Source organism: Amblyomma mixtum, chromosome 1 (assembly GCF_055824585.1).
Source record: "Amblyomma mixtum isolate Tamu chromosome 1, ASM5582458v1, whole genome shotgun sequence".
Classification (NCBI taxonomy): Eukaryota; Metazoa; Arthropoda; class Arachnida; order Ixodida; family Ixodidae; genus Amblyomma; species Amblyomma mixtum.
In genome coordinates, this window is record NC_143012.1 from 75,362,219 (window position 1) to 75,375,060 (window position 12,842).

At 46.0% G+C, this 12,842-nt stretch overlaps 1 protein-coding gene across 1 annotated transcript; it reads left to right on the forward strand.

Moving 5' to 3' along the window:
• Nucleotides 1-10,240: 10,240 nt before the first annotated feature.
• LOC149366799 (uncharacterized) lies at nt 10,241-12,579 on the forward strand. The gene is made up of 4 exons (XM_089571818.1): nt 10,241-10,370; nt 10,443-10,500; nt 11,284-11,410; nt 12,025-12,579. The coding sequence occupies exons 1-4, from the start codon at nt 10,241-10,243 to the stop codon at nt 12,577-12,579; spliced, it is 870 nt and encodes a 289-aa protein (XP_089427944.1).
• Nucleotides 12,580-12,842: the final 263 nt, after the last annotated feature.

A 12,842-nucleotide genomic window follows, 5' to 3' on the forward strand; every position in this document is an offset into this window, starting at 1 on the left:
CAATATTGACTTGGATAAATAGTCCATCCTTCTGAGCCCAGGTGCTCTCCGCACTGCATTAAGCGCCTACCTTTCAAATTCAAATTCAAACTTGGCGAAGAATGCCAGCCGCCTTTCATAGGGCCTAGACTGTGTCTATCTAAAGGTCAGTTGGGGGGTATATTAAATCCGCCCAGCAGGATTCATATGCCGAGAGATAGAAGCCTATCCTACAAAACGGAGTGGAAAGGCTTATGAGCTAGCCATGAACACAGTCACCCTTCATGTCAGGTTTTATCATCTATCGCTTCCACGAATTCGAGGGGAGTACTGCTGCAGTTGATCCAGCTTGATGATTCTACAGCCAGCAATCATCTGCCAAAGTTCGAAAAGCACTAGAGCTAGTCTCAGCTCGACTGATCCGTGACTTCTTCTTGCATTCACTCGCTAAAGCGGGAAGTCTGCTGCACGCGCTGCTGAAGACAAATAAAATTGGAGAAACGTCGCGCTAAGTGCGCATTATAATCTTGAAAAGACCGGACCGCTTCTATAACGCGACGAAAACTGTCACGCTACCCTTGGAAAGCATTTCATGCGTTCACCTACACTCGTTCAAGAGATCTACCGCAAATATCAGTCAGGGTACTCTGTGGTGCTGCAATTCTCTTGCAACAAAAATGGAGACAGCCAGGAACATTGCGTTTTTCAAATCTGACATTAAGAAGGCACATTACAACAAAGCAGTTTGTAGTGTTCACAATGCATATGTCCCCATCCTGTAATGTTCTACGTGAGGACCACTGAAAAGTAGTTAATAAATTCTTTCGAAAGGACATTGCCAATTTGCCAAAAGGCAAGCTTCCAAAATTACTTATCGAATGTGGCAAAATAGTGCGCGTTCGTTACACAAATCACAGAGTTTTTTCGGTGATGGTGGCTTCGGGATCGGTGCAAGTAGAAAGAGCACAACAAGATTTTTTTTTTCCACAACGACCGAGTCGGCCACTGGTGGTGCTTTCTGAAGGAGACGCAATTTTCAAGCACTTTTTATTGGCGTTGAATTGTATTTATTACTGCATGTTCAGAGGCGGGCAGTATGCATGGTTACCTTCTTCAAGTTCCCACAGTTAACAATACTATATGACTCTGGTAAATCAGGGCGCCTGTTCGAGGATATTCCTCCAACCCACGTTGTATTGGTTTGGTTTATTGGGGTCTAACCTCCCAAAGCTACTCAGCTATGAGGTACGCTGTAGTGAAGAGCTCCGGAAATTTCGACCATCTGGGGTTCTTTAACGTGCACTGACATCGCACAGCACACGGGCCTCTAGAATTTCGTCTTAATCGAAATTCGGCCGCCGCGGCCGGGATCGAAGCCGCGTCTTTCAGGTCAGCGGCCGAGCTCCGTAACCACTGAGCCACCGCGGCGGGGCCCACATAGTATCAACGCGGCGCTCTTGTGTACGTCTCCTATAACGAAGTCACCCGCTCTATATGCTCAACATTTCTGAACAGGAGTGGTAACAACTCCTGCAAGACAATGCAGGCCGTACCTGTGCTGATCCCTTGTTACCATTAGGAATGTCCTCCAAACCAAAAGGTATGCATAGTTTGTTGATTATTAAACACATTCTTGCGCTTCAACAATAGCAGGAGCGAATTGCAGCATGCGGTGGTGCGAAGAGTCTTTGTTCTAGGTTATTATACGTGACGGTGTAAAGCCAAGCTTGATTGAGTGCCAGCCTGCGAGCATCAAGGTCACTCTCGGGAGCTGAAAAGTTGACGAGACCGCGGACATTCCCGCTGTGCCGGAACATAATATCACGAGGCGTTCCTCGTGCCCTCTCCACAAAAGGAGGGTGAGAGCGAGGAGGGACGTTTTCTCAGAACGGATGGCGAATCCATCCAATCTGCTCGTGGTGCGGTTTCTTCATTTGGATTGCTCAACCGGCTCGTGTGCTTAGTAAGACTGAGCAGTTATTACGCATTATGCAGGAAAAGGAAATAACGGCAGCGGCATACGGCACTATCAAAATTGCGTGCAACAGCAGAAGAGAAGATGAGAGATTGCGCCACAGAGGGAAACAGAGAAATCAGGATAGTGATGTCTGGAGGAGCTCTGGCTGCGTTTTAAAGCAAACACGACAGAATGCCGCTGCTGCTGCACCACTGCCAGCAAATGTAGGTGCAAACTAAAGGGTCGAATCACATAAAATAAGGCAAAAAAGAACGAATTGAATCGATTTAACACGACACGGAAAGAAAGACGAGCCTGTTTTCTCGAGATGGAATTGGTTCGTTTCTTGGAGGGATTGCGTAACGGGAGCGGTTTGCCTCTCGGCGGTTCTGTTTGATATAATTTCGCTTTTTATTTTGAAATGCTCACGTTCTTACGAGAGCAAGGTTTGTCACTTCCCGAAAAGTGGATGTGCGGAAAAGAAAAGGCGCGTATCGGTGGCATGACGACATAGAAAATTGTTGTATGCTGGTAGCATGACTGGGTGGTAAAGAATACGGCCACAATAAAGGTTACTAACCTTACGAAGCCGAATAAAATAAACGCTGGGAGGTACAGAAGCCTTTGTTCTCATGCATAGTGGATTTTTTCGAATCAGCTTTCGTTGCGCAATAAGACATTCCAGCCAACCACAACAGTCATAATATATATATTGCTTTTCTTTGAAGGAAAAACTGCTTTTTTTTCTGTTTGCCACTCGCGCGAAGCACTCGACGTAATGAAGGGGAAGCCTTCTGCGGATACGGCTTTCCTTGTCACATGAGGAAGGGTCTTTCCGACAATGCTTTATTTGAACAGATTTCGTAGTAAGCAAGGGAGCCAGTCTCAGACCAGGGCTGGCTGCCATTCGAGCTGCCATGGGTGTCGGCTGGCGGAGCGTACCACTTCTTCCCCTTGCACTGAGTCAGCTATTGAAAGAGCATGGCTACTTGAGCAATCAATCGCGAGATGGCCTGAGAAATGAGTACCCTATATGAAATCGTCCACAGGATCTTCGATGCCCTCATCCAGCTTTGGGCGCTTCCCTTTGCGTAGCCGCCGTTTTCGCATTTATATCGACAACGAATGTCACACGTTCCTGGTTTCACGTCAGTGGCCATTGTGTACAAAGGGTACGAAATTCCCGTTGTTTTCTGTAATCTTGCCTGCGGCTCTACTTGGTAGTTTATTCTTTTTTTTTTAAGCTCTTCTTGAGCGCCCCTCAATTCTAAATATAGGTGTTTTCATGTACCACTTTTCGTTTGGCATTTGTTGGCATGTCGTGCTTTTCAGGTGCTTTGGGGAACGATCGTGATTACCAGGGCCTCGCAAACATAAAGAAAACTGGTAAAATTTTTCTGCGTCACTGTTCGTGCGAGTCATGAGAATCTTTGCCGCGTCCGTTGATGGTGCCCCCATTATGTGCGTGTGTCGCTGCAGAGCGGACTCTGTCGCAAGCGCGAAATGTGAAGCACATTGGAACACGCTGCCTTTTTTTACCGAGGAAGTACTGTTGCAGCACGAAATTTCCCACCACACAGACATGTGTGTAGCGAAACATAACGTCTAGTGGTAACATTGCTGAACTGGACACAGCGAGCATTCTAGCGTTCGAGGTAAGCGAACTGCAGGAAACCGGCGCCGCCTACACATCGCTTGCACCAAAATTGCACATCATCGCGATCTTCATCAACTCTGTGGCGTGCTGTAAAATGATCTCCATAACCAGTTGGTCTCTAGTGACGTCCAATGAGCTTCCAAGGCTTTCATCTAATTGGTTGTTCGCGAACTGCATCACCTCTTTTTAGCAGACCTTCACGGTCATAAAGGAGCAATTACTCATTACCAGGCACCCGAGCGCCGCCATGCGGCTACAAACGAAAGCTATGCAGGAATAACAAACTTCATAGTTGAAGAAAATTTCCTCCTTGCCCTTTACGGTTTCATTTACACGTATTATGTGGCGTAAGGCAGCAGTTTTGAGACAAAGGCTGTTTGAGTCACAGCACAGAGTAAGGGTGGCGAGAGCGCGAGCATCTGATTTGTCGTCCACGGCTGACGGGCTGTCCAAGCGTACCGCCTGACGGGCCACAACGATATTCGTTTAAACTCTGGGTAATGACACTTGCTAAGCAAAGGTAATTAGTCATAAAAAGGGGGCTCTCTGAATCACAATACACAGCAGCGGATCAATCATGGCGCTCAATAGTGTTGTTGGGACCTTAACCTTCCGCACTCCGTGCAACCCTTCGGTAAGTTTATTGCCAAACTTAAGGCATATATCTCGTTACCAAAGTGCTAGAAAATATGCGCAGTAGAAAGGAAATAAAGATATGCTGCGCCCTATTTTGTTACGAATAAAACTGGCGACATAAAACATAAAATTTACGTTCCTTTCGAAGAACGGTTATTTGCAGTGTAATCAGTTGACATGACTAAAAGAGAGAGGAACATCGAAAGAGAAAAGGACGGTTGTGAAAAGTAAATATTTCTCGGCGCACAAAGAATGTGGGGCAGTTTGCTCATTCTTCATCAAAAAGATAGTAAGCGTGCGAGCAGCAAACATTCATACGCAGTCTAAAGCAACACAAAGGAACCTTGACTATTAGGTCACTCTTGTAAAGTTCTTAGCCCTTGCAATCTCCTTATTCCTCCAAGTGAGATATATTATCCCCAATTACTCGTATAGCTAACGGCACGCTGTCCTTGCAAGACGTACATTCAGAAGTACTGGCTCTAGACATGTAGGGCTCCTTTTTGCGGCCGAAGAATGGAAAATTAGACGTGGAAAGGCAAACAAAAATGACTTTAAAATGCACTGAAGTGACCCAGCGCTTAGTGTACGATTGTAATCTGAGAAGCTCTAAGAATTTCTAGTGTGGCAGAAAGGGTAGTGTCACAAGATCTTCGCTTGCTGAACGACAACTTCGCACAGTAACACAGACTAGCAGGGAACCATGAGTCCCAGGTTTGTGAAATACATGTCACACGCATGCAGGCGTTGTAGCGCCCGAAAGACAGGTTTAAGGTTGAAAGAATTAAGGTTTCCTTCCTGCCCGAAAATACGGCGCCGTCGTCGCCAGCATCGTCAGCATTGTGAGCAAAAAATCTCCGGCGAAGCAACCTAGTTGAGCTATCTAAGTCACGTGGCTTTGTGGTGTGATCACAGCCTGCGCACTGGGTAGTGGGAAAAATGAACAGCTTGGCAGATGGCACTTCATTATTGGCCGCGACAGGTTGCTCCCGAAGAACAATTCTAGGTCGCTGCAGCCCCACCGGTGGCAGCACCTGTCATCACAGGGCTGTGGCGCATCGCTTAACCGCCGCACCAATGTGCCAGGACCAATATGACGGCTCCCAGGGATCCATGCATGTAAAGTCGAGAATGACCAATTCCCCATTTATGGGCGTTAACCCATTACTCTACTGCTTCATACCATTAAGACGGAGCTTAAGTGCTCCCTGCAATTTTGTGATTGCTTTCTATAATTATTTTGGGTTGTGGTTGCCGCCATAGTTTTTTATTCCATGCCAGTGTCACAGTGCAGAAGGACTGGATCGTATGCTATTGTTGTCATCAATTGTTTCAAAAGAAATCCCACCAGACAGTCGCGGATAGACAGGCAGCGGCTTGGCCCAGAAATCTTTGCGCCGGATGAAGCTCGAAGGCAAAACAGGGAAAAGGTAAATATTAGGGGCACGTTTCGTTTCAACGATTGAGCTGGCTCATCTTGATGGCATTCATAGTTGATACATCCCATGCGTCAGTTCAGTATTGCGCGCTGTGGCAATACGGGCCGCTTGGCTGATTGAAGTAAACCAGCGTAAAAAGAACGTAGGGCCAGTAGAACACACACAGAGGCTGTCGCTGTACTTTCACCTATTTTGTTATTGGTCCAACTAGGTATTTAAAACTAATTACTTGGGCAAGCGCACATACATGCCAAATATATCAAGGACCGGATGTCACTACAACATGGATAAAAATTGCCCGCTCTTTGTGAGTGATAAAAGCAGATGGGTCACTAATGCAAACACTTTCTTTTTCATTAAAAACGCTTCTAAAAGTTCGCGCTGTTGCCTGTACTTTGCACCGCAGATAATTGTAATGCTTTGAAGCACTACCATTACCAGCCCTATCATTAACGTCTGGCAGTGAAGAAACTTAGACGCTCTATGAAGATGGTCATTTTATATGCTAAGTGCTTTTTTTGCCTTTTCTGTGAAGGCCGGAACGTTCCTGTGAGCTCACAGGGTGGGTCGTCTTACAATATCTTCAATATTTGGACTAATTGTTGCAAAAGGCACAGAATAGAAAAAATATTAGCTGCAACAAGTAAGTAGCATTTTAAAGGCTCCTGAGAAATTCAACCCAAAACTTGAAATTTTAGTCTTTAAATCTGCGATAGAAAAGAAACGCCCAAAACAAAATCTATTTACGCAGTCTACGCATACTGCGGGTGTAGAATGAAACCATAGGCGATATAAACTGCGCACACAAAATAAAATGTCATAAAAAAATATAAACCATGTTGAATAAAATAGAGAAAGCGGGCTACTCAACTACCCTAGCCAAGAATAAACGTAGCGAGAAAGCCTCCGCTTAAAATACGGATTCCACAATATATCTCACGCCAGACATTCACTGCTATCGTGTTGGCACACGCAACTGTTCCGTGTCCGCCACTTCGTCCCTCTGGACCTGCACTGCATCCAATGGCAAGCTCCACGTTTAGCGTCCCGTTGCCTATGACATCGTATCCGCGCGCTCCTCCGGGTCCGAACTCGGACGGGCGGCTGTTGCCCTTTTGTTGCCGCCGCTCGCTCTGCAAGCTGGCGGCCATTAATATTGATTCCCGTTTTAGTGTGCCAGCCTAGCGTGACATGCCAGTGGGCCTGTCTGCTCCAACATCCAGTCTTGACAGCTGCGGGAGTTGCTGTTGCAAGTAGTAACTTTTTATCTTTAGCGCTGAGCGTTCTTTTGTCTCTACGACGGGCGTCCGGCATACTGAACCATGAAGAGTGACGTAAGGAATTCTATTCATGCCGTCGACAGCAACATGGGCCTACGGTCAATAGCGATGAAATTTTCTGGGGGAGAAATACTTAAGCACGACGAAAAAAAAAGGCGCCGACCAAACGTCATCCCATCCTTTATTTTGGTCGGCGCCTTCTATTTTCATGATGTACCATCCCGACCAGATAGGATTCCGTCAGACAATAGGCTACAATTACTTAAGCAGTACAAAAAACTGCTGCAGGTAACTTTGTGCAGTGGTAACAATGCGAAGTATCTAGGAGGATATGATTTGTTAGTGAATAGTTCTTTAAAAGCAAACGTGCTGGCTATCAGGCGCGAGAAACTGGAAGACTCGAAAGAATCTCGATAAATTAAGCTTTTTTATTGCCCGCCTCACTCTAAGTTAACGGGATTTTTTTGCATTTCGTTTTCATCAGAAGTCGTGTTCTTAGGCTGAACTGGAACTTTCGTTCTGCCGCTCAAGAAACAAATGCCATAACTACACAAGCATTGCGTCGAGCTTGCAGCAGAGACCTGTTCTGTTTTCACTGTTCTTGCGCCGTAACTCTTGAAACGCGCCGAGACTGCTAGATGATAAATGAACTGTCTCAATCATGACAACGTCATTGCTTTCCAATTCGTATCACTTTTTTTTTATTTTGATGACTACCGTTCGCGTACCCCGAAAGTATTCCTGTCAAGTATTCTCTTTAGTGTATTTGATATGGTTCAGATACAAAAGGAATCAGTCCCATAGTACTTGTGGGCAAGGAGCTTTGGAATTACAGGAAGAAAAGACAAACGCTAATTAGGACTTTAGTAATGAGTACAAGCTGAAGCGAACAGTACCATTTCAGCGAAATGTAAAATTTGGTAATTAAATCTAATAATCAATTAGTGTTCATCGCTGCACTGGTGAGCGCATTCTATACTATAATATTTCTAAAAGGGGCTAAAAAACTCGCGTTGGAGGAAACATCCTACTGCACTATACAGGGCGTGCGGCTTCTATTTATGATATCAGTGCTTGCACTACTCCCAGTACTACTGACGTAAGCATGTTAATGTTAATGCGGTACTAACGTACTAAAGTGGTGAATCCTCAAACCCACATTCCGCCTCTCTCCACTGCAATGAAAAGGAAGAAAAAATATCTCATGTAGGCAGATAATTCGAGGTTAGAGTGGCCAACTGCAGAAAAACGTCTTGAGAAAAAGAACTCAAAGCGCGAATATGAATTTGAGAGTGGTATTAGTTAACGAAGCATATGATGTGCAATGCAGAGCGCGAGAGTGTTTTGCAGTTTAAGCCGAGGCGTGTCCGGCTGTGGCGATACCTATAGTGCTTCAGCGTAGTCACCAGCGAAGCTTATCTGTTCGCGCCATCTCAGGTGTTTATTTCCTGTTTTAAGCATGAAATATTTTTAGCTCCCGTTATCGGCAGTGTGGTGACGTCACGCCGAGACCGAGAGCCAACATCCTGGCACTGAATTCCACTCATCCGGGCACTGAAACGAGAGCATCCGGGCACCGCACGAGATTTAACGAGACTCTCTAAGAGACAGGGCCGCTTAGAGCAAGAAGGGAGCTCCAGGGCGAGAAGGGCTTTGGGCGGAAAAACTGCTTCCGCGCCATCCCCAAGAATGGCGCCACGGTCTCACACTAAAGCATGCAAAAGAGCGGCCGCTGGGCCTTCAGCTCATGACGTTTCCCCCTTTGGCAGGCAGATGTATACACGCTCGCGGAGTATTCGAACGCGCTGCATATACATTCTTGTCTTCTGCTGGCTCTTCTGCTTGTCTTCTGCGAGCATGCTGCTCGCCCCTGCCCTGCCGAGAGGGGCTGAGTAGAGCAGAAAGTGTTAATTATCCAGAAGGCACTTTGCAGGCGGAGTGCTCAGCGGCATTCTCGTTTGCTGGCAATAACTGTACCAATGGCGAAATGTCTAAGGCATGAATTCCTGTGGATGGGCAACTAATGAATACGACCCGGAAAACCTTACTTTGTGGCACACAATAAGGCACACTATAGAAGCACATTGAAAATTATTTTTGCAAGTTACTATCGTGATATAGTTACAATACCATAGCAATGTTAAGGTATAGAACTGGAAGCGCATTTATTTGCAAACAGTGTTTTAAAAGATAAAATTATGCGAAGCGTTAAAAAAACTGCAAAATCGAATATATTAGTCAATTAGCGGATATTTATGTTTTTATGTACACCAGCTGTGAAGCTTGTGTATAACCTATATCACAACGTTAAGCCATGTGAAAAAAATGGATACCTGTTTATGTGAAACAAAAAATTAGTGATGCGAAAACTGCCAAAGAAGTTTGCATCAAATGTGCGCAACATTATGCAAACGGAAATTTTTCTAGAAACACTTATATGAGCTTTTCAAAATCAAAATAACACGGATAATTCTCATCTGCTAAATCATCGGACCATGCGATGGTGATTGCTTATAGATCAGACCCAAACTTGGCTTTGAAAAGTTAGGAACGAAGTATATACTACACTTGTTTACAGTACAGAGTACCACATATCAGAAACACCGCTGACCCCACAAACCTTTCACCACTTCGGGTCAAAGCTGCTGTGCACGAAAATCGATAGGCACAAAAAGATATTAAGGAGAACCCTGCGAGTTGCGGAAGTGTAAAGTTTTTCAATAAGAGGTGTGCACTCGTAGGAGCAGCCATTTATCAAGCTCTGTGTGGGGCTCCTGTTCTACGTCGCCACTCCAAAGAAGCGCAGTAGTGGACGTCGCTAGGAAGAGCAGATATCGACCCGGCTTTGGCCCTTGCCTTCAGTCTGGTAGCCTTCGTTTCTTTATTAAAAGATTTCTTGGAACCGTGATTTATCTCCTGTGGAAATTAGTGGTGATATTTCTTTTCCTTTCCTCCCTTCGTTTACTACGCAGTTCGGCTATAAACCATGAGGCCTATGCCTTTTCTTGCACTTTAACGCTAGGGAATAGGTGCTACACCAAATAAGCCCCGTGAAAGAAGGCGAAAAAATTTATTCCGCTTCTGCCGCTGCGGAACTTATTACTACGGTTGCGGGCTGCTAATACTGTATTTACACGGGCACCCTTAACTACAGTTAAGGTAACTACGGTTCTCCGTAACTATTGTTAGCCGTGCTCACACGACAAGCCAAACCATAGTTACGCCAATAACTGCAGTTAACGTAGCCGAGCTGGCTAACTACTGTTTGCGGCTAACTACTGTTTGCGACAAGATGGCGGCGCCCGCGGCAGCAGAAACGCCGATGTCAAGCGAGTCGTCCTCCCAGAGGCGTGTCAACTGGCCTGATGCAACAACAACGGCCTTGATACGCATCTGGGAGGACCATATCCCTGCGCTGCGAGGCAACACGCGCAACGCGCGAATATACGCAGCGATCGCGGACGTGCTGAACGCCGGGCTTGCGCCGGGCGAAGGCCCATACACTGCCAAGCAAGTCAAGCAGATGATGGACAACCTCAACAAGAAATACCGGTAAGTGCGATCTTAAACGAATAATACTCGTGCAATATCGCTTTCTTGGTGTTGATTACTCAGTGCAACAAGCTATTGAAGAACTCTGGTGCAACTGAGCTATAGCCCCCCATGTGCGGCAGTATAGCACATGTCGCTAGCGATTACTGGTGTCCGATACGATCTTGCAGATATGTTATAAAGGTCGTAAAGTTTTCGAGAGTAAGGACACATGACAGAGGCAGCAAACACGTCACTCGGCGTATAGTCGTTCTAATTTGACTTCGCTCGTGCACGCGTGCATCGAACTGCATGACAACTTCATCCTCCGTTTGTGTTGTTATTGTCTACGATCTGCATCGCCATCAGCGTCGGTATTTCATCTTCGGTACGCGTCGGCATTGCACGCACGCGTCAGCGTTGCAGGCCTCCTGCTATGGCAGTAACTGAGCAGATTTATTTATTTCTTTCATATAACTTTTCCGCGTTCCACTCTGCACTGCCTCACAGATACTTGAATGCCATTAGCAGAACCATAATACGACAGTTGCGGCTTCACTTTCAAAACTGTAACCGGTAGGATTAAAGCAACATCGTAAATTTAAACTGCACGAATTTCACCAGCACATGTGCCTGGTGGTTAGGCACATAATTGTGAAATATTAGTCTCGCAGTGCTGAATGCACAGTGGCCTTTAATGCACTGAAGATAACTGCTGAGACTGCGAACTGCTCGGATTGCAATCTTGAATGTCTTTTATTTAAGCAGTACAATTATTTATTCAAATGATTTCCATTTTTTCAGGCAGCTGAGACGGACGGGCACTGCTACAGGCTCACCCGGTGTGCCATGGTTGTCCTACTGGCAGCTCCACAGTTTTCTTGGGTGCCTGCCCATCAACGATGATGGGCGAGTTGAGGAAAATATGGAGGTGACTTGCTATTTGTAATATTGCCTATCAGTTCATGAAATCACTGCACAATTCCATCACTACCCATTTCTCGGTGTACTGTGTACTTCCATTTACGACAGGCTGGCCAGTGGCAGACAGTAAAGAGCACATTTGGGAGTTGTGCAGAGTAAACCACTCCCACAACCATGAGCATCGGCAAAGCAGAGCAAAAATGGCACTTGCCTCTTGAAACCTTGTACAGACACGGCCGCGTTTCGATGGAGGCAAAACGCAAAAGGCCCTCGTGTGCTGTGCGACGTCAGTGCGCGTTAAAGATACCCAGGTGGTCGAAATTATTTGAGCTCTCCACTATGGCACCTCTTTCCTCCTTTTTTTCTTTCACTCCCTCCTTTCAGTTAAGGTGTAAACCAATATGTGCGACATTTACTGCGCCATTTCCTTTCTTCATAGACCAAAAAAAGACCCCTTCAACCTCAGTGCCATGTTGAAATGCCCACCTCACCGTGGCCGTCAATAGCTTCTGTTTTTCTCAATATACTGTGGCAGCTGGTGAGTGCATTTCTTTAGGATGCCTTTAACCTCTCCTTTCAAATCTTAAAAGCATGCTGTTTTCTGTGTTGTGTCATGTGCAGCTGCCAGTCATCAATGAGGCACCTGACGGTGCAGAAGTGGTGATGTCGTGGGAGGACGGGCTTCCAGAAGCAAGCAGAGAGGACCACCTGCAAAATGCTGGCAGTTCCGCCAGCTGCAGCACCACTCCTGTGGTACATGCACTGGCAATTGCAAGTGGCAGCAATGGCGGTGGAGAAAGCAGTGCGGATACTGCTGGGACAAATGGTAACAGACCCAAAACCCAAAAGAGTCGCCACAAAAGACCGGCAACCACTGTGCAGCAGCTGATTGCCCTCCACAAAACAGAAGCAGAGGAAGCAGTACGGGCCGAACGAAAAGCCCATAAAATGCGCAAAAAAATGGTCCGCCTTCAAGGAGAAGCGAACGACATTAACGCAAGCATGGTCAGGCTTCTAGAAAGATTCCTTGAGAGAGGAAGCAGTCAGTCACAAAATAAAGAGTTATCACAAGTGCTTGTTGGTTTGCAGTTTGTGATGCATTCTTTTGAGGGCTTCCTGGGTGCTGCCATATATTTCACTGGACTGTCACGTGCACCTCACCCTAGCACGGCTTAAGAGGCAATGGAATCAGTTTCTGATACTCCAAAGAGGAGGCGTTTCGACAATGCAGACCGATGCAAAGGTATTTAGCAGCATGTGATGATATGAACAAAGCTCTTTTACGTCTGGAATTTTATACTGTGGTTTAAGCAGCAAATTACTGTGGGGGTTGACTACCACAGCAGTGTGCAGTATACGTATTGACAATGGGTGTGTGTACACTACAGAAGAATATAGGTGTGGGTGCAATGAACGAATAAGGTTGTGGCAAGAAATAC